The 21,311-nt window shown below is 53.0% G+C and overlaps 2 protein-coding genes across 2 annotated transcripts; both read left to right on the top strand.

Moving 5' to 3' along the window:
• Positions 1-199: 199 nt before the first annotated feature.
• Positions 200-8,322, top strand: FXYD7 (FXYD domain containing ion transport regulator 7). The gene is made up of 6 exons (XM_065899468.1): positions 200-230; positions 4,420-4,449; positions 6,074-6,148; positions 6,265-6,307; positions 6,466-6,506; positions 8,300-8,322. Exons 1-6 carry the CDS (start codon positions 200-202, stop codon positions 8,320-8,322), a joined length of 243 nt encoding a protein of 80 aa, XP_065755540.1.
• Positions 8,323-9,965: 1,643 nt separating this feature from the next.
• FXYD5 (FXYD domain containing ion transport regulator 5) lies at positions 9,966-20,937 on the top strand. Its single transcript, XM_065898351.1, has 6 exons — positions 9,966-10,026; positions 14,112-14,210; positions 16,742-16,888; positions 18,194-18,223; positions 18,303-18,377; positions 20,888-20,937. Exons 1-6 carry the CDS (start codon positions 9,966-9,968, stop codon positions 20,935-20,937), a joined length of 462 nt encoding a protein of 153 aa, XP_065754423.1.
• The last annotated feature ends 374 nt before the right edge of the window (positions 20,938-21,311 follow it).

Here is a 21,311-nt window from a genome sequence, read left to right as displayed (position 1 = left end):
GCGGGGACGTCGGCAGTGGGCGGGGGCGGGGGCGGGGGTGGCCGGGACGGGGGCGGGCTCTCCGGGCCCCCATTGGCTACGGCCCCCTCCACACCAGGGCTCCCCCCATCTCCCCCCGACAACAGTCCGTCCCGGTTCCAGCTGCTGCAGCCGCGCCTTCACCGCCTCGGCATCCAGCCGACCCCTGCTCCGGCTTGGCATGGCGACCCCGACCCAGGTCACCACAAAGGGTGAGCGTCGCCTGTGGAGAGGGCGCAGGGGGGCTCCGGGATCTTAGAGCTTAGGAGAGAGGATCTGGGGAGATTCCAGTACTGGAAGGGGGGGGGAATGGGGAAGGGGATGTCCCTTCCTACCATGGGCGGAGGCCCCTGCAGTGCACCCCTTGGCACCCCTCCAGGCCTCTTGGACACCTTCTCCCGGTGGTGTCGTTCCTGTGCGGGACCCGTGGTTGGAGAGCGGCAGTCCCGGGAGAAAGGATGCTCGGACCGGTAGCTATAGCAACCGGGTGGCTGGTCCAGCACAGCGGTGGTAGTGGACTCGAAGAGATGGGCTTCGAAGGTGGGAGCGGGTGGATCTGCAGCCACAGAGGTTCTCGCAGATTTCAGGAGGGTAAGGGGAGGGGGTCCATATGCCTCTTTTTTTTCTAGTGCTGGCACCTACGGTGGGTGTTTCCTGAAATCTCTGACAGGCAGGTTCAGTGGGAAGCAGGGAGAAAGAGGGAAAGATAGGAGCTGGAGGAAATGAGAGAGAGATGGAGAGAGACAGAGAGAGCAAGAGAGAGGGAGACCGAAAGGAATACAGAAAGAGACTGACAGAGCGCCTGAAAGAGATAGAGACTGAGAGATAGAGGGACTGAGGCAACTATGGAGAGGGAGGCATAAAGACACAGAGGGGGAGAGAGAGAGAGATGGCCCCACAGCGTGAGAGGGAAATGGAAAAGAGAAGGGGGGGTGGCACAGGGTGGGGCCCGTACCACTGCAGTGAGCCCCCATGGGCAGGGATGGGTGTCAGGACCCTCCTTCCCAGCCCACATTCGGGGTGTTGTCTGGTCCGAAAGGTGCACTTGGGTGTGCACACAGATGCCCCTCCCTACCTCCATCGCCCACACAGAGATTTACATTTCACACCATTAGCCCAATTATGCACCCCCGAAATACTGACCCCCCCCGACAGCCCCCTTTCTTGAGCCTGCTTCTGCAGAGGGGCAAGGGGAAGGATGCTTCCATGGTGGGGGAGAGGTGGGCAAGGGAGGGTCTCTTGCGCTGAGAGCAGGGCCAGAGGAGAGGCCAGCGGTGCTGAGGAACCTCTGGCAAGTGAAGGGAACCCCAATTCCACTCTGATCTCTCCTCCCCTGCCCGCTTTCTTGGGAGGTGGGGGCTGCTGCACTGAGCCATATCTGCAGAATTTGAAGCAGGGCGGGGGGGTGGGGGTGGGGGGGGCGGCTGCAGAGGCTGGAAGCCACCCTAGGGAGAGGGGGCAGGGCTGAGGCAGCAAGCCTGGCGGGGGCCTAGTGCTTCCTTTCGCGGAGATGGTGGTTAGCAAGATCGATGGCAGCAGACGGGCAGAGGTGGGAGGACAGATGCCTCCACCTCCCCACACCCTTTCTCCAGTCACAGCAGGAGAGGGTACCACAGGTCTTGGGAAACCCCGGGGGAGGAAATGCATGTTGCCTGTTGCAAACCACTTAATGAAATTAATTAATGAATGAATGGATTGTTTTGGGGGTGGGGGATGGCTCCCGCATCCCCCCATCCCCCACCCCATCAGAGAGCAGGAGGGTGTGTTGGGGACAAACAGAAAGAAGATGCAGGAGCACAGCTGGGCCTGGGTCCCTATCCCTAAGAGGGACCCTCCGCTTGGCCAGAAGCCAGTCCTGCAGAGGCAACAACAGGAGGTACAAAGGGAGCAGAGGCAGTCAAGTTTGGCCCCAGAGTTAGAAACCCAACCCCCAAGTCCCACACAGGACCCTATCCAGCCTGGGGTACCCAGACCCATCAACTCTCTTCACCTCTCAAGATGCCCCAGTTGCCATAGTAACCACCTCCTTCCTGACGTCTCCTTGGCAACTGGCCAGGAGTGGTGCACATTCCTTCTCCTGCCTCCTGGCTCCACCCTTAGCTCAGCCTCGTCCTGAGGACCCAGATTACTGGGGCAGCAGAGACCAGAAGAGGAACTTCTGCGTGGAGCAAGGAGCACCCAGGGAGGAACCAAAGAGGACTCTGGGGCAGGCGCTCACCCACTGGGCTTCTGTGATGGTTTGGGGAGGCAGGATGTGTGGAAGCACAGGAGACAAAAGCAGGATAATTCAACTGCTCCACCTCTGATGCAGTCTCCCAGCAGCCTAGTAGGAGCTCATTCATTCATTCATCCATCCATTCATTCATTCTAGAAAACTTCTTGGAAAAACTTTATAAACGCCAGGATTAACAGTAGAGATGAACCCAATAAATTTACTCTCCAGCTGGTGGGGGAGCTAAGACAGAGCACAGATGACTCTAAAATGTTTTCCCCATCTGATGCTTATGAGTACCACCTTCATGATTTTTGCCCTGTCCAAATCTTCCCCACACTGATATTTATTTAACATTTTTCCTTCAAAGAATTAACTTTTAAAAAACTTTGTTAGCTTTATTTTACACTGCCACCACAAATGGAAAATCAGGAATTTTTTTTTTTTTGGTCTTACATTGAAGGCAAGTATTAAAATGATCTTAAACAGGTGACTTCATTTTTCTGAGCCTCAGCGTTCCTCTTTTGTGGAATGAGAATGAAGATAGCGCCTATATCAGAGAGCTGCTGTGAAGATAACTGTGTTAATATCTGTAAAGTGCTTAGAAGAGAGCCTGGCATGGACTCAGTGCTATCAAATGCTGCTTAGATAAATAAATAAAGGAGAAAAGCAAATAACGTCATAACAGTCTATTTAGATATTGTTGCCTGCTGAAGGCCCTGAACCCAAGGCCTGTTTTTATCTCGGGAGATTAACAAGGGTTGGAAAGTGTAGAGTCACATCAGCTCCTATTTAAGACTTGCTCTTTGAAGATGGGACAGGGAACTGAGAAGGGTGAACTCACACACTGTGAGTCAGTGCTAATCAGGGTCTTGCCTGGGTGCCACCTGCACGAGTCAGTTTAAACTAGAGTATGCTGTTGGTAACAAAAAATCTCAGTGGCTTCTCCCAGTGAAGGTAGATTTCTCATTTAGACTATATGGCCGCCACAGGTCAACTGGGGGGTCTCTACTCACCAAAGAAAACTGGAGAAGCCGCGATCTTGAACATTCATATCACCAGGCCAAAGGCAAAAGAGAGCTCTTGCGCGGGCACTTAAATGCTGCAGAGTTCATTGGCCTGAATTAGTCATATGTCCCCCTTCCCAACCTCAAGGTAGCCAACCTTCCTGAGCCTGGATAGGGGAAGAACATTAATGACAACATCTGGCATCTCCCTGGCACTCCTGGTACCCCACCCCCACCCCCACTCCCCTAGTGGTGCTTGCTTTGCAGAATTGTGCTCTAATCAAGACAGAGTGTACTAAAAGCTGTCAGAGGAATGAAGGAAGCGTCAGGATGGGTTTCTTGAATGGGAAGGATGTTCTGAGCTCTCCTGAAGGGGAATATAGTTTGAGACAGGGAGGTGGGAGTTGGGGAAAAGTAAATCCACAGACACACAGACACACACACACGTTTTATCCACATGTTAACATTCATGAAATCAGAGTGAGTCTTCCAATGGATGAGTATGTTTTATGTGGTAAAGCTACATACATATGCATGCATATACACACACACTGGGAAAGTTATTACAAAGTCAATTTTGAATCTTTAAATTGATGTCTGAGAAATAAGTAATATAGGATATATATATAATATAGTATGATATAATATAATATAAAATTTTGGAAATCTCTGCTCTGCTGGATTTGGTGTCAGAAGCAAGTGGATGAGAGCAGTAGCCACAGTGCCTGCCTTTTGGAGCTCTCAGATGGCTGAGAAGTTTCAGGGAGTGTTCAGGGGAAGCCGATACACTCAGCAGTCCACTCAGCAGTGGGATAGGAGTCTCAGCATCGTATGCAAACGGGAGTATATATGTGTATTTCAGGAAATGAGTCCATGCTTGCATTAGACCTCCATGGGGGGCTAGGACCAGGACCGCCACGTATGGTTAGGTAGGTTGTACACTGTACAAGGGAAGGTATCGACCAATGGAATGAGTGGGGGCTGGAATCCAGCCTATGCTCCTCTCTTTAAGCTTTGTGTCTGGCCATGAGGCTACATCATCCAGAGCACGAGATCTCATTATCTGATTTCCACACAGAAACCACTGGACCAGTGGCCCCATCAGGATCCTCACAAATGTTGAGAAGCTCATTGTTGAAATCTTTTCCCCCCTCTCTTTCTTTCTCTGCCTTCTTGCCACAGTTCCTCAGGAACCTGACCCATTTTACTACGGTGAGTGGCAGATCCTGTGATGAGGGTACCCTGGGGCTGGATGGAGGGGTGGCTGTAGAGCCCCATGGGTCACTGCTGAAGTGGCTTCAGCTTTGGCTACACGCTACGTGCTGGCCCACTGGCCATGTGACCATGTGGATATAATTCACATCAGCTGGGCTCATGGAGGGCCGAGTCAGACTTGGGGAGGGGGTACCCTCTATGGACCCTCTTTAGGCTTCACCAGCACTCCGGGCTGGTGCACTGGGATCATCAGGGAAGCAAACAACTCTGACACCAGGCTGTCGGGATTTGAATCCTGGATTATCCACTCACTAGCTGTGTGGCCTTGAGCAAGAAACTTTGCCTCTCTGGGCCCTTCTGTAAATAAAGAATAGTAATGGTTCCTACGTATAAGGACTGTAGGAAAGAGTTACTCGGATGATATCATTAAATCTTCCCCACAGCACTGAAGCTCAAGAAATGACTCCAGGTCTAGCAGAACTGACCCCAGTTCCCCCTCTGTGTACCCTCCTGCCCTCTCCCATTGCTCACTCATACCGCTTCTCCATACGCCAAGTTCTTTCCTGCCTCAGGGCCTTTGCACTTACTGTTCCCTCTGCCAGAATACTCTTCCTCTAGCTCTCCACACAGCTCCTTTTTCTCCTTCAGGCCTCAGATCAAATAATGACTGTCTACTAGGAGAAGCCCTCCTGACTCCCCAGCAAGAGGGGCTACACCCACATCTAGCCATGGTCACATGACTGAGGTTTTTGGTTTTCTTTTGTTTATCACAATATGAACGACAACTCCCTGAGGGCAGGGGCCTGGGCTGCTGCTGGTACGGAGTGGATGCTTTATAAATGTTTACTACAGCATACTAAAGAATAATTCTTATGAAGGAAAATAAAAGAAAGAATGAAATTAGGAGATGTTGAGGAGAGCATGGAAAATGCTAAATGAGACAGCCAGAGAATGTGTCACTAACATTTGAATAAAGCCCAGAAGTTGGTAAGGGAGGGATATTTGGGGGAGGAGCTTTCAGGCCGAGGGCCCAGCAAGTGCAAAAGCCCTGAGGTAGGACCATGCCTGATAGGCTCCAGGAACTGCAGGGAGACTGGTGTGCTTGGAGTAGGGGATGAGCTCTGAGAAGCCATAGGAAGGCATAGGAACTAGATGGTACAGGGCCTCATGGGCTGTGGGGAGGACTTTGGCTTTTCTTTGCAATGCAGTGGAAGTTGGAGGGGGTGGAGTGGTGCGCTCTGAACTCAGGAAGACCCTGATCAGACTCAGGTGTTAACAGGATCCCTATGGCTGGAGGGTTGAGTAGGGGGATGGGTGACAGAGAGACCACAGAGAAGGTTGTTTGCTGAAAAATATACATACATATATATATATATATATATATATATATATATGCAATAGAGGAAGGTCATATCTTTATCTATATCTATGGCCAAACAATCCAGAGAAGGGTAAGAGAAGGGTAAAGAGGAGAGGTTAAGGGGAGCGCCCAACGCCCAAGGCCATGTACTTGATCCTCACGTTGACCCACTGGAGGAGCCTGCAGCCTTGAACCCAGGCCAAGGCTCCAGGGGAGCTGAGGTGCTGCCCCCACTTTGATGTCCTCCGATATCTTCCCCAGACTATGATACCGTCCAGACCGTGGGCATGACTCTGGCTACCATATTGTTCCTGCTGGGCATCCTCTTCATCGTCAGTAAGTGTGACCCCTTCTCGGGCTCCAAAGCCCTGGGCACCTGCAGTTCCCCTGCTGACTTTTGTCCAGACCCTTATGTCCTGTCTCCTTGTTCTGTTCTGTCTCTGTCCTAACAGGCAAGAAGATGAAGTGCAGGAAGGCGGACTCCAGGTCTGAGAGGTCCGGCAGCAGCAGGGAGAGACGGGGAGGGGTGGGAGCGGCCTGGGGCGCAGGGGGGCTGCCAAACAAAAGGGCCCCCGGGGCCTGCCAGGTGTTTCCCAGAAAGCCTGCGCAAATGAGGCTGTTTATGCTTTTCTCTCTCATCTTTGCTTCCACAGCCCAACATGCAAATCCTGTAAGTCGGAGCTTCCCTCTTCAGGTGAGGGGTGTGAAAGGGTGTGGTTCTGGGAAGATGGGTGGGAGCAGGGAGGGGAGTCAGAGGGGAAACTGCACTGGATGTCCCTAAGAATGGGGCCACCAACGATGGAGCTGAGACCCTGCCGATCAAACATGTTAAAACATGAAGTTAGCGGGATGTGAAATGTCCTAAAGGGTCCTTGAAACTGCCCAGAAACAAGTACCTAAGCTCATAAAAGCAAGGATGAACTAATTCCCCAGATGAGAAAGCCACAGCCTGTGGAGAGAGGGGTCCACATGGGAAAAGGATGTTGGCAGTCAGAATGAAGGCAGAGTTGAGCACTAGAGAAGGCAGGAAGATAGAATGTTTTCCAGACTTTAGTGTTCAGTTGGGAAGATCTAGGATGAAATGGCTGAGAAAAAGGGAGGAAGGAAGGAAGGAAGGCTTGTGAATAATTGTATCAAACGACAAAAAGAGAGACATACAGAATACAGGTTTTAAAAACTGATACTGGAGGGCTTCCCTGGTGGCGCAGTGGTTGAGAGTCCGCCTGCCGGTGCAGGGGACACGGGTTCGTGCCCCGGTCTGGGAGGATCCCAACATGCCGCGGAGCTGCTGGGCCCGTGAGCCATGGCCGCCGAGCCTGCGCGTCCGGAGCCTGTGCTCCTCAACGGGAGAGGCCACAACAGTGAGAGGCCCGCGTACCGCAAAAAAAAAAAAAAAAAAAAAAAAAAAATTGATATTGGAAAAGAGACAATAGAGGAGAGAATATGAGTGTGAGGCTGGAAAGATGGAAAGTATAGGATAAAGAGTGAAGAGAATGGGGGTGTAAGAGGAGGTGAAGGGTGCAGGAGGGGATAGAGGAAGAGGGGGAAGGAGTCCCTAGAAGGGGTGGAGAATGGAGGAGGAGGGTGGAATGTGGGAGGGGGTGAGGTGAAGGGGGGGAGGGGGGAGGGATGGCGTGAGGAGGAGGGGGAGAGTGAGTGCAGGTGGATAGATGTAGGATGTAGGAGGGGGGATAAGCATGTAGATGAAAGATTGTGACTCCTTGAGGGTGTTAATTTTAATTATGTAAAAATATCTCGACCTGTTTTTAGTGGAACTGTGTCCTTTCCAGGGACTTTTAAAAAATCAGAGATGGGAAACTCTGCCTCTTATAAAGTTTTTAGAACTAAAAAAAATGGGCCTTGGGGTACTCCATATTTGGAGGATTTGATGTGGAATTTCATGTGTTTAGTTTCATGTTTATTTAATGAGATTTAAGAACATTAGTGGGTCACTTTGTGGATGATGGGGGGGTACGGTTGGCCTGGGTACCTGGCCACAGTCTAAGAATATGTACAGAATTCTCACCCATTCCACTTGAATGATGGGCCCAAGTGGGTGGGAGACATAGGAATTCCTGTTGTATCCAAATGTTCCAGAGATGGTGTGCTGGAAAGGAAGGAATGGGGGTATAGGAGGTACGTTGGGAGCATGGGAGAGGGATGGAGACGCCTTTTCTGGTGGGGGGACACCACAGAAAAGCCCAGGCTGGGCCAGGGGTCTTCGGCCTCATCACAGATGTGTTCCTCTCATGACAGTGTCCTGTGGGACAGGACAAAAGCCCCAAAGGTGTGCCTCTGTGGACCAGATATTAGGACTCAGGGAGGCAAGACAACTTCCCAGGGCTAGCTCTAGGGTGACAGTCTGGAGACCTGACTTCCATGAAGGAGCCCTGGCAGTGTGTGGCGGGGGGCTGCCTCCACCCCTCTGCTGCCCACTGAAGCTCCATGGCTCTCTCTCTCTCTCTCTCTCACTCCTTCTCACCCCAGCCCCTGGAGGTGGCGGCGTGTAGACCAGCCCTGGGCACCTCCACTACTGTCCCTGCCTGATTGCGGGAGCCTGAGGACCGGGTGGAGGCCGTGGGGACCCCAGCCTTGCCCAGGGAGCGCTCCCCTGAATGAGCCGTCCCACCTACTCCAAGGCTGGAGCCGCTGCACCTCCCCAGGCCTTGGCAATTACGACCCCCCAAAGAGCCCGTCTGCATCCCAGACCCAGGGACTCAGGCCTCCAGCTCCTGGGGCCCCGGGAGTCCACCCTCAGCCCCCCACAATCCCTGTGTGCTACTCCCCGGCACCTCCCTGCTCCCCGCACCCTCAGCGTCTATGTCTTGAGCTTAATAAATGTGCATTTGGTTTTTCCCCCTGTTCTGTCTGTGTGTTCTCATCTGTGGGGACCAAACCGGGGAGGGGACAAAGCTGAAGCTGGGGAGCTGTCTCCCCCATCCCCAGATTTTTCCCCTTCCTCTCCTTCCCCTCCCGCAGTGCCACAGTGGCCGCCTTCTCTCTCAGAGCCCCTCAAGCTTCCCTTCCTTCCCTCAGCGCCACCGCCCCAGCTGCCCCTTCCCTTCTCATACCCAGACCCCAGAGTAGACCCCTCCCCCGCTCTCCCTCCCTCCCCACAGGAGCCCCACCCCGCCCAGACCTGCCCGCCCTGCTGTTCCCCACTCCCACCCTCCCCTAGGCCGGGGGGGGGGTGTGTGTGGAGGCCTCCGCCCAGCCTCTCACCCCAGCCCCCCCATAGCCCTCAACGTCTCCCCCTCCTGCTCCCACCCCGGGCTCCGAAGCCAGGAAACCCAAGAGGAAATGACTGAGCCCGTCTCGGTCCCCGCCCGCCAGCGCTCCCCTGGCCACACCCTCCGCCTGGACTCAGCCACTGCAGCTGCTCTCTCCGCACGAGGCTGCCGGCGGCTCGGGACCACCAGCTCTGACGTGAGTCTCTCCTCCGATCTTCCTCCGTCCGCTCCCCTCTGCCCAGGGGCCGGGCTCAGGTGGGTAGAGAGCGATCTTCTTGGCGCCTCTCCGCCCCCCACCCCCCATTCATGCTCCCTGTCCCTCCGGCTCCCCACTACCTCCGTGTGCGGCATTGCTTCTCTCCTCCTGCCTCAGTCTCCCCAGTTCCCCTCCATCCCTCTCACCCTCCCAGATCTGCCCAGCATCCTGCTCTGTTGTCCCTGCAGGGAGGCCCCTAACACCAACTCACTTTTTCCTCTGAGATAGGAGCGCATTACTCACTCTTCCTCTTTCCCCCTCCTAGCTGACTTCTCTGCTCTGAGGACTGCCCCAGAGGGAGGGACCGAGGTCCTCAGATCTCCTCCGGTGCCCCAGCTCCCTCCCCTTGCCCCACACGGTCAGTCCTGTCTAGCCCTTGAGTGCTTCTCAGCCCTGTGCAGTGGCTGCTACTTGAAGCCTGGTTTAGTCTGACGCTTCTTGTTTTCTTTGGGGACCTGCAGAGGGAAAGAGGGAGTGACTGCTGGCGATCCCCACTTCTGACACCCTCCCCCTGGCCCTCCTTCCCGCAGCCAAAGACCCTGGCAGGGGTCTCTGAAGCCAGAGGTGCCCGCTCAGGGTAAGGAAGGGGGCTGCAGGGTCCCCAGGGGTTGCCCTGGGCCTGCCTCGCCGACATCATGGCTGACCCCAGCTCTGGCTTGCTCTGTAGATGTCGCCCTTTGGTCGCCTGTGTCTCCTGGTCTTCGTTGGCCTGATTCTCCCCACCAGAGGTAAGGCCCAGCCCTGACTCCACCCTGCTGCAGGGCCCTCAGCCCCGCTTCGGGTGCACGCGTTGCTGGGTGGAAGGCTGGTGAATTTGGATGCTCTGTCCTGTGTCCTCAGTCCCCTCCTGAGCTGGCACCAGGAAGTGGGGGCCCCAGTAAGGGGGCCAAGGTTACACCCTGTTTAGATACCTCAGACCTGGGTGGCTGCTTCCAACGAGTCTGGCCAGGGCCTGTCCTGCTGAGCATCCTCCATTTCACCTCCAAGAAGGACTCAACGGAGTTTGATTTGGCGGGGAGATGGGTGTCGGTTTCCTACTTGGCAGCCAGGAACACCGGACTCACAGCAGAGCAGCTCCCTTGGATCCCCAGGTGATATATGATTAGGGAAAAGGGTGAGCTGGGGCCAGTCCAGGAGTTGGAGATGTCTCACCCTTACCTGAGAAGTGTTTTCTGAAGGCAGTACCTGTGGTGGGCCTTTGCAGGTGCTTTCTACATGACAGGTGCTTGTTTCAGCTTCAGCTCTACTCTATGATGCTGTTGTCATGACCCTTTTACAGATGAGGAAACTGAGGCTCAGTGAAGGAAAGTGCCCTGTGCCAGAGGCTAGTGAGTGGAGGGGCTGGGCTACAACCCAGGAACCCAGAGCAAACTCTGCACTGAAGCTGCCCCATTTCTCTTTGATAAAATGGGTTTCCTGTGTTCATTCGGTCATTCAACAAGCGTTCACTGAGCAGATCCTATTCTAGGCACTGGGGAAAGAGCCATTGCATAAAACAGGAGCTCACATGCTAGTTGGAAAGACACACAGTAACTGACACATCCGTAAATTATATAGTATGCTAGAAGGTGAAAAGTGCTATAGAGAAAAACAGAGGAGAGAAATGAGGATTGTTTAAATAGGGTGATCAGGTAAGACCTCACCAGAAGGTGACATTTGGGCAGACACTTGAAGGAGAGGAGGGAACAAGCCAAGCAGGCATGTAAGGAACGAGTGCTGTCTGGAGAATGTGAGTGACAGCAGGCAGGCCAGTGTTCGGGTTCGGGTTTGGGCTAGGGTTAGGGTGGGAAGGGGCAGGGCGGTAAGAGGAGAGGTCAGAGAGGTGACAGGGGACCGGGTGGAGGGGGGACTTATGGGCCAGGTGAGGACTTTGGCTCTTACTAGGAGTGAGATGCAGCCAGAGGAGGGCCCTGATCTGACTCAGGGGTTCACAGGCTCCCTCTGGCTGTGTGTGGGGAGCAGACTGTAGGGGCCGGATGGGAGCAGGGAGACCAGGGAGGAGGTCGTGTGATGGTCCAGGAGGGAGAGCATGGAGGCTGGGCCAGGGTGGGGGACAGTGGCTCTGTCCAGCGCTGACTGCACGTTAAGCAGTGCGGGAGACCTCCATCTCATTTCACCCTCTCTACAGTCCTGAGTAGTAGATTCAAGTATTATTCCCACTTTGCAGATGAGGCAGTCGAGGCTCAGAGAGGGGCTTCACTTGCTCCAGGACACACAGCAAGGAAGTTATTGGGAACAGATTTTGAGATCAGGGCCCTGGCTGAGTCTAGCACCTGGGCTCCTAGGCTAAACTGCCTCTCTCACCCCACAAGGATGGATAGGGAGAGGCAGCTGCAGGTAGGGTGCTGGGGTATTAACATTTCTTAAAACACTTCCTCCAAAGCTGATCAATCACACATCTGTCTGCTGCTCCGCCAGCAGACAGGACTTCCTGGTTATCCCCCAAAGTTTCAGGAGGGAGGGCAGGGTAGGGGTTTCGGTGAGAGAAGGCGGACCAGAGGCTCCTCCCTGACTTCTCATCCTTGATTTCCCAGGACAGACATTGGAGGGGGCCACATCCATTACTCTAGCAGACCCAGTCACTGAGAACGTTCATGCCCTGACTCCAGCCCCAGGTGAGGAAGGAGGGACAGGTCTGTCAAGAGCCTGTCATTGCAAATAACAATGGCAACAAAAATCTCAAACTTGGACCAAACGGGATTGTTTGGATTTGTGTAACTGAAAAGTCCAGGGGTAAACCTTCAGGCATGGCTCCATCTAGGCTCAAATTATGCTATCAGGAACGTGTCTTCATCTCCTGGTTCTGTTTTCTCTGTGATGGCTTCATTTTAAGGCAGATTCTCTTTTTATGGAGCAAAGATGGCCCATAGAGACCTGGAGCTTCTATCCTACCTGCTAAGAATCCAGAGGAAAGAGAATTTCCCCTTCCCCAATCCAGCAGATGCCCCAGAACTGAATGTCATTGACCAGGCTCAGGTCACACACCCACCTGTGAGCTGATCATTGTGGCCACAGGCATAGAAAACTCATTGGCCAGACCTGGGTCTCGTGTTTAACTTCCAACAGGGCTGGTGCCAGGCCCATTGAACCAAGTGGACTGACAGTCAGGGAAGGATGGTTCCCCAAAGGATGTTCAGGGGGCTCTTACCAGATGCGGGTGGGTGCTGAGTAGGGGAAAAGACATCTGTGGGAGGGGAGGGCCTGAGGCCAGGGAGATACTGGCATCCCATTTGGGCAGTTAGCAAATGGCTGGATTAATTCGTTTCCATGACATCAAATTTGAGTTGCTATGGAAATCCCCCTGTACCTCCATCCATGCACCTTCTCTGCATCTTCTCTCTTTTCTCTTCCTGTTTCCGGACTCCAGACACCGTCCAACCAGAACTCCAGCCCACTCCTCAGACTTCAACCCTGCAGGCTGGTAATGAGTTGGGCAGGGGCAGAGGGTGGGGAGGTGGGCCTGGGACAGACATTGTTGCCCCTCTTCCTCTGACACTCTGGGTCCTTGATTACCCATTTCAGTCCCCCGGTGCTGAATCCCCACTGACACTCTGGGTCCTCTGACACTCTGGGTCCTTGATTACCCATTTCAGTCCCCCAGTGCTGAATCCCCAGGTTTACTTTGTCGTGGGGCGGCCAGCTAACTCCATTCACTTCTTGTAAAAATTGTTTGAAATCATGAAAAATAACATGCCTATAGAAAAATATAAAAACCGTAAGTGTACAACTTAAATTACTCTAAGTTGAACGCATGTAACCATCACCCAGGTCAAGGAATAGAGCTTTGCAGACACCCCAGAAACTCCCTGTATGCCAACCCCTTCATTTTCTTCCTTTTATCTCTTTATCTTTTTCCTTTTTTGAATTTTCAAATCATTTCTTTCACTCTTTCTTGGAATATAACATCATTCAAAAAGTGTTCACCAGTTTTGTCCATTAATGTTTAGTGGTACATAGACACGTTCTCCTTGGAAATTAAAAGAATATTGCAGGTAAGATGAAATCCCTTCATCCACTCCCCATTCTCATTCTCTTCTCCCTCTCTGAGAGGTCCCCACCGTTAGTGTTACATTGGGAGTAGTTCCCCAGTGATACTGCATCACATGTGTATTAACTGGGGAATATATACTAATTGGGAAGTGTCGTTGTGGGGGCTTAAGGATACTGTATGACTTGTTCAGCAACTCACTTTTCCCCCATGCAACAATGTGTTTGGAAGCTCTTCCCACAGTCCTATAGAAGCATCCATGTTGGTCTTTTTCACTGCGTGGCATTCTGCAGGGTGCCGGTGCACAGCTGATGAAGCCATGTCCATCTTGATGAACATATTGGCTGCTTCCAGTTCTTCTTGTTGCTCGCAGTGCCGCAATGAGAAAGCCTGTCCCCTCCTCCTTGAGCACTTATAGCACAAATTAAGTGCCGGTCATGGTTCTAAATATTTCACCCTCATTCACTCATTCAATCCTCACACAAACCCTCTGAGGTAGAAATGAGCATTATCTTCGCTTTACAGGAGGCTCAGAGTAGCTCACCCGAGGTGTCACCGAACATCAGTGACACGGCTAGGATGAGGGTCCAGGAACCTGGCTCTAAAGTTTACCCACGACACGGTGGGGCAAAGGCACACTGATCTGCCCTGCCACCAGCGGCGAGTGAGAGAGTCCCCCCTCTCTCATCCCCACAGCAGCACTTGTACATGGATGTCTTTGATTTTTGCCAACTTGAGGAGGGGAGAGGGCCCCTTGCTGCTTTCTGCAGGTCCCTGATTCGCTTCTTTCTCACCCTCCCCTCCTTTCTCTTCCGACCTGAGTAGAAGCAACCCCGAACCAGATGGAGATCCACACCCAGCAACCGACGGAAATGGATGTGCTTCTAACAACAGGTCCGGGGACAGACAAGAGCAGGACGCAAGGTAGAGCCTGGGACTAGAACAGCAACATATGAGTTGTGTTTAATTCTCCATCTAGGTCGGCATTTCCCTGAGTACATTTCTCAGAGCACCCGTTTGGGGAATTAATACATTTTTCAAAAAAATTTTCTCGGTTTGCAGTCAAAGGTATTTGGGAAACTCTGAGTTAAAGTTAAACACGTTTCTATCTGGCAGGACTTCTCGGAGTCGTAATAAAGCTTGTTTGTAGCAGACATCCCAAGAGGGAGCGTCTAGTTTGCAGCGTTTTCCAAACTTGGTAGACTCAGGAACCCTTTTTATTCAGATCCCTTCGAAGGGCTGGTGCGGGAAATGTACCTGTAGGTGTTTCCTTGGTGTAGATCTTCTTAATGTTAGAGCAGGAGCTGTTCAGTTGCAAAACTCGGAAAACCCAACTGGAAAAAAAAAAAAAAAAAGACGTATTAGCGATATACGCTCTGCAAAGTACAGAAGCACCAATTTCAGGCACAGCTGGGCTCAAGCACTGTCATCACGACTGACTTGCTTCCTCTCTCAGCCCTGTTTTCTTCATTCTCAAGCGGCTTTTCCCCTCTTAGTGACAAAGGTGGTCCCGTAGCTCTAAGTTTAGGCTACAAACTCAGCAGCTAGAGTGCATCTCTAGCTGAAAGGCCTAGAGTTGACTCTCATTGGCCCAGCTGGGGTTATGTGCCTATGTCTGACCAATGGGAGCCTGGGAAATGAACAGCTCTGACTGGTCAGGCCCTGAGTCTGTGCCCCATGTCTGATCTGCATAGACCAAGAGTCAGGGAAGAGGTGGCTCCCCTCAGGACCAGAGGCGTGGGAAAGGGGGATGAGCAAAAATAAAGGTAATAGGGGGTCTTTAATGCCTGTGTGATGATCCATATTTGAGAGGCAGCCCCCACTGGAAAGTCCTATAGATTAGGCCACTCCCAGGCTGAGTTGCATGTGCGGTTGCTCAGACTGGGCACCGCACAAGAGCGCTACCTAGAAGGTCACACCATTCTCCTTGTAGATTTTTTATCATTGTTACAACTTCCCAGTGACGGCAGTAAAGCATCTTATTCTGAAAGAATCTGTCTCTTAAAACAATTTTACAACAGATGGAAATACGGTGTCTTGGGGAAGGGAGCTTATTTTATTCTGTACAACAGTGGGGTTTGGGGGTGTAGCAGCTGTTTCCACATTTTCCAAATGAGAAAACATCTTCACATCTCCGGATTCACTTACTCTGAGTCCTTGCTGACCTGGGTTACCCTATGTGGTATTCCCTGTTCCTGGTTGTACGTGATGGAAATTCAACTGGGTCGAGGCGGGGGTCAAGGAGCCAAGTGGTAAAAGGCACTGCTGAGCCCAGCGCCCCCAGAGCCTCTCTCCCTTCTTCATCTTTGTCTCTCTTGCACTGGAGCTTGTTTTCCACCTGGCAAGGAAATGGCCAGCTCAGAACTTCCGTCACCTAGCGTCCACTCAAAAGCCCTACTTGGAATTTGAAAGGTAGGGAAAGGTGAGACTGGGTCACATGCTCCCCCTTGTGGCTGGGTTACAGCAGGAGACCCAGATGGTCTGGGGAAGCAGGAACATTTCCCCCCAAAGAGAGGGGACTGTTGCCAGAAGAAGGGAGGAGTGAGAGCCGGGTAGACAACAGCAACAACGTGCTAAGGGTTTGCTCCACGCGGGACACACTGTGCTAAGCTTTCACGTGGTCACTCGTTCACTGCTGACAGCTACCCTATGTGGGAGGAGCTGTCAGTACCCCATTTTACAGGGAAGGGAACTGAGGCCCAGAGAGGTTACTTGGCTGTCCCTAGGCCACACAGTGCAAAGTGGCAGAACCAGAATTTGAGCCCAGGTTCCCACACACCGGGGTGAGGGCTGGGGGGCGGGGCATCAGCACCACATACCACTGAGGCTGTGCTTTTATTACATTTCCTGTGGTCCCTCCATCTTTACCCTTGATCTGGCTTATCCCTTTTCTTGGAAGAACTTTTCCTGAACATCTTGTAATCGGTTCGTATTTAGGAAACGAGGTGCTGAGGCTGGCCTGGGAGCCAGTTCATGAGGCAGCTTCTCTGCTTGCTGGCTTCACACCGGGGCATCAGTCAGGGATGGCCACCTCACTGAGGACATTTCTCAGTGCCAGAGGGCCAGGTCTTCCCTTGGGTATTGATTTTTTTTTTTTTTTTAAAGAGAGGAACCCGCTGGTGTTTCTGGTCTGGGAGCAGAGGCGAAATTCAACATGTTTTCTAACAAGTATCTCCAGGCTCTGTAACTGGGTCAGGGTTCTGGAGGCCCCTGTGTGGCTCTGACAGATGTGACCCTTTATTCCTGATCACGGGGTGGTCTGGGAGGTCCTAGGAGAGGAGCCAGGGGTTCCTCGGGAGTCGGAGCTGTTGGTCCTAATCAGGGGGTGCAGGCTTATTGCAGTATTTCCATATCTGCCACTCCTGGCTGCCTCTGTGGGTGGGAGGCGGGGATACCTGGCCTGCGCCCTGAAGGTAGGCGTGGGAGAGGGGCTTCTCCCAGACGCAGACGTTCAGTTGTCTTTTGTTTCCCTCCACGGCTCACTCCTGCCCTCCACCATCTTCTGGCCACTCTCTCTGCTGATCCCACTCAAGGCCCCACGCCCCCCAAGACCCAACTCCCACGCAAAAACGTCAGGACGGACCCCGCCCTCAGGCAGACTGGTCAGTAACTCCCTTCCCAGACTGGACACAGGCTATTTCCTACTCACTGTGTGTTTTTAGCGCCTCAGTACTGCCCAGCACAGAATAGTGCTCAGTAGACAGGTGTCGGGCGAACACCTGGCTTCAGGGCTGGTGTTCTAGTGGGCGGGCACAGGGTAGACACACAATAAATGTCTGAATAGATGAATGAATGCATAAGTGAGTGCTGCATGCCGACGACCCCCAAACCCAATGGCTTATAATGACAATCATTTAGGGACTTGCCTGGTGGGCCAGGGGTTAAGACTTCGCGTTCCCAACGCAGGGGGCCAAGTTTAATCCCTGGTCAGGGGACTAGTTCCCACATGCCACAACTAAAAGAGCCCAGGTGTCACAGCTAAAAGAGCCTGCATGCCACAATGAAGATCCCACATGCCGCAACTAAGACCGGACGCAGCCCCCCCAAAAAAAGACAACCATTTATGTAGCTCTCAAGTTTGCAGTTTAGAAGTTTAGTCTGGGCTTGGCTGGGTGCTTCTCTGGTCTCAGCTGGACTTACTTGTGCATTGGAGATCAGGTTGGGGTCAGCAGGAGCTCGGTTTGCAGGGGCACCTTGATTCTTCCCCTCCCGGTCTTATCTTCCACTTCCTGTCCAGCCAACCCCAGTGAACAGATGGAAATGATACACCCACGGGTCATATAGAGAGTTCATTCATTCATTCAAGCAATATTCATTGAGCATTTATTGTGTGCTGGGCACTGCTCTAGGTGCCAGGGGTACAGCAGTGAATGAGACAGACAAAAATCTCTTCCCTAATGAAGGAAACGTTTTCATGGGGAGAGAGAGACAATAAATAAGAATCATAATAACTATATATGAGGTGGTTTTAAGCTGCTATCAAGAAAAACGAAGAAAAAAAGGAATAAAAAAGAAAAACGAAGCAGGGTTAGGGTGAGAGAATGACTGGAGAGTATTTTCTGTAAAGGGCCAGGGAGACCTCACTGAGAAGGAGCTGAGGGGGAGCCATGTGGACATCTGGGGAAGGGAGCTTCAGGCAGCAGGAGCAGCCAGTGCAAAGGCCCTGGGGTGAGAAAGGGTCTGCATGGTCATCAGCGGGGGTGGGGGTGTGGGGGTGGAGCACAGTAAGTGAGGGGGGCAAGTGAGGAGAAAAGGTTAGAGGTGAAGGGAACCAGACTGTGTGCTGAGTAAGGACTTCAGTTTTGCTCTAAGTGCACCAAGGCTGAAACCCAGGTGTCTCCGCTCTGACTCTGACTCTCACTCACCGATTCACTCCACAAACCTTTGCTCCCTTCTGTCCCCTCCAGGTTCAAGCGAGGACGACCCCTTCTCCTATGGTAAGTTACCCATGGGAGGCCGTGGGGAGAGGAGGGTGCAGGCCCCTCTCGCCACACGCTTCCATTTCTGTCTCTGCAGATGAGGGCACCCTCCGGAAACGGGGCCTGTTGGTGGCAGCCGTGCTGTTCATCACCGGCATCGTCATCCTCACCAGTGAGAACGGGGGTTGGGGGGGAGGGGCATCAGGACTGGGAGGGAGGAGGCCTTGGCTTGGACTCTGACGGAGGGTAGGTTCTTGAAGGCCCCTGAGCAAGATTGTTTTAAAGGAGGCATATCCATATAAGCCTCCCCAGAGTTCAGTGGCTTAAGATGATAACCATTTACTGAATTCTCAGTTCTGCAATTTGGAAACTTAGGCTGGGCTCAGCTGCGTGGTTCTTCTGGTTGCAGCTGGATTTATTCACGTGTCTGAGGTCAGCCGCGGGTCAGCAGGGAGCTCTGCTTCTGTGGGCACCTCAGTTCTTCACCTGGCGGTCTTCTCCAGCAGGCTAGCCTGCGCTTGTTCACACAGCGGTGGCAGGGGAGTGCGATGGTGCAGCTCCCCAGGATTAGCAATAGCGGGAAGCTTTGATGGCCCTGGGCTGCGTGAGTGAGGAGAGGTAATGGCTGCGCCAGGGCCTGATGAGAGATGGAAGTGGAGGAGGGGGCCCCAGGCAGGAACTGTGGCTTCAGAGAGAGGTTTCCAGCCGTGCCTCCTGGTAAGCCCACCGGGAGGGAGCGGGGCAGGGGTCGAGGGGATCGGATACCTCAGCCTCTCTCTCCTCCTGCCCTCCTCTCTCCCTCCAGGGCCTGTGGGCTGCGGCCTCTCAAGTCAGCCTCCCAGGGCCCAGTGTCGAGCAGGGAAGGGGGGCAAAGGGAGATTAACAAGTGGAGAAACTAATTTTTTAAGAAGTTTAAAAAATGTTACAGATTAAGGGGCTTTCCTGGTGGCGCAGTGGTTGAGAGTCCGCCTGCCGATGCAGGGGACATGGGTTCGTGCCCCGGTCTGGGAAGATCCCACATGCCGCGGAGCGGCTGGGCCCGTGAGCCATGGCCGCTGAGCCTGCGTGTCCGGAGCCTGTGCTCCGCAACGGGAGAGGCCACAACAGTGAGAAGACCACGTACCGCAAAAAAAAAAAAAAAAAAAAAGTTACAGATTAAGTAAAACACGAGGGCAACCAGTTTGCAAGCTCTCAGTTAAGCTGTACAACCCACGCCAAGTTTTATGAGTGACCTCTTTTGTCCAACTTCCTTATCAGGAAAATGGGCACAGCCTCAGCTTTTTGCTTTAAGGTGGGAGACGGAACACTGATAGAATTAAAAAGAGATCGCTGATGCGTGTCTGATCCTGTTGAATCAGGGAGTCAAGCACTGTTGCCTCAGTTGTTCAACTTGTGCTTATAGATCCTGACTTAGTGCCAGACCCTGTTCTCTCCCCTGTGGGAAAAGTGAGGCTCAGAGAGTTGAGAAGTTTGTCCAAGGTCACACAGTACAGAAAAATCAGGGAATGACTGGACACGGCTCTGTGTGAGGGCAGAGCCTATATGTTAGCTCTGGGGCCATAAACTGTTCCAGTGACATTTGTGAGCACCTACTCTGTGCCCCAGCCTGTGCTGTGATGCTGGGGGCCCTGGTCCCCACCCTCAGAGAACTCACAGCTGGTGGGGGGATGACAATAAACAGCTCAACACATTAATGAACAGAGTGGAGCAGAGATACAGAAAAAGAGAATTACCAGGAGGAAAATAAAGATGGATTGAGAAGGATGGGGAGAGGTGCTCCCTCTAAAGAGGCAAAATCAGAATGCATTCTGATAAGGAAGATGATTTTTAAAAACAGGTAGAGGGAGCAGCAAGTGCAAAGTCCCAGACGCAGGAATGAGCTTAGCGTGTTGCAATAACCACAGGAAGAGGCTAGGGTGGCTGGGGCAGTGTGAGCGGGAGAGGGGTAGGAGGTGAGTCTAGAGGGACAGGGAAGTGTAGGTAAGGGTGGCAGCCAGGAGATGGGAGAGGGCTGTTTTCTGAAGTCCCCTTTGTTTTCTAAGATCCCCCTCATTTGCTTTGGCCCAGCCCCCTGGCCTTCCTGCTCTCCCTTAACCCCACCTGTCTACTTCTGCCTCAGGGCCTTTGCATTGACTGTTCCTTATGCCTGGAACACCCTTCCTCCATATGTCCATGTGGCTCCCCCCTCACCTCCTCACTGAGGCCCCTCTAGTCCCTGCCATGAGGATGCCCTCAGCTCCTGGGTCTCCCTGCATCCTTCCTTGTTTTATTTTTCTTCACAGCATGCATCACTGTCGGACACGTCACTGTATGTGCACTTGACTTAGTTCTTTTTCTCATTGTCCGTCTCCTCCACTAGAAAGCTCTACTAGGGCAGGGATTTTATCCATTCTTGCTCCCAACTGTGTTCCCAGTGCCTAGGTCACTGCCTGGTACAGAGTAGGCGCACAATAAATGTTTGCTGAACACATGAATGACACACAAGCTAGGGCTCCCCTGCGTAGGGGTGGGGGGAGGTCCCCCCTGCGGACCTTTGCACCAGCTCTTCCCCCGTCAGCTTCTTGTCGCTTGCTCAGAGTTGCCTTGGAGCCTCCCGAGGGGAGGCTCGTCCTCCGGCACCCAGATCACCGCAATAATCAATATTGTTCCAACTCATGACTGAACCATTTCCTTCACCTACAGGCGGCAAGTGTAGGCAGTTGCCCCGGTTATGCCGGAGTCATGACAGATGAGTCCGTTGGAAGTGGGGGCTGATGACCCGATGGGCACCCCGAGACTGAGCCCCCGCCGGCTCACCGTGCCTGGCCTCCTCCCTCCCCTCGAAGGACCTACAGACTAGTCAACAAAGCCCAGCCTGAGAGGTAGGACGTGGATGGAGCCAGAACCGGAACTGGTGGCCTGAGCCCCCTACTCTCCCAGCCCTGCCCTCCCTGAAGGCTGACTGACTCCCCATTTATCCATTCTGTTCCGACAAGAAGTAAAGCACTGTGGTCTTTGCGCCATGGTCTCTGATCATTCCTGACCGGGGAGTGGAAGAAAGCAGCAGGGGCTGGGGCAGGGACCCCAGGAGTAAAGTGAGGGAGTTACAGACTCCAAAGCCAAGCTG

Source organism: Phocoena phocoena, chromosome 20 (genome assembly GCF_963924675.1).
Source record: "Phocoena phocoena chromosome 20, mPhoPho1.1, whole genome shotgun sequence".
In the NCBI taxonomy this organism is placed as follows: Eukaryota; Metazoa; Chordata; class Mammalia; order Artiodactyla; family Phocoenidae; genus Phocoena; species Phocoena phocoena.
This window is presented reverse-complemented; position numbering and strand designations above follow the sequence as displayed.

Excerpts from the sequence above, each read along its gene's own strand:
- FXYD7 (XM_065899468.1), top strand. The coding sequence starts at position 200 with ATGGCGACCCCGACCCAGGTCACCACAAAGG. Across the intron at positions 231-4,419 it reads GACCCAGGTCACCACAAAGG|TTCCTCAGGAACCTGACCCA; the intron begins GTGAGCGTCGCC and ends TTCTTGCCACAG. Across the intron at positions 6,507-8,299 it reads GTCGGAGCTTCCCTCTTCAG|CCCCTGGAGGTGGCGGCGTG; the intron begins GTGAGGGGTGTG and ends TTCTCACCCCAG.
- FXYD5 (XM_065898351.1), top strand. The coding sequence starts at position 9,966 with ATGTCGCCCTTTGGTCGCCTGTGTCTCCTGGTCTTCGTTGGCCTGATT. Across the intron at positions 14,211-16,741 it reads AGACAAGAGCAGGACGCAAG|TTGTCTTTTGTTTCCCTCCA; the intron begins GTAGAGCCTGGG and ends GCAGACGTTCAG. Across the intron at positions 16,889-18,193 it reads CCCCGCCCTCAGGCAGACTG|GTTCAAGCGAGGACGACCCC; the intron begins GTCAGTAACTCC and ends TGTCCCCTCCAG.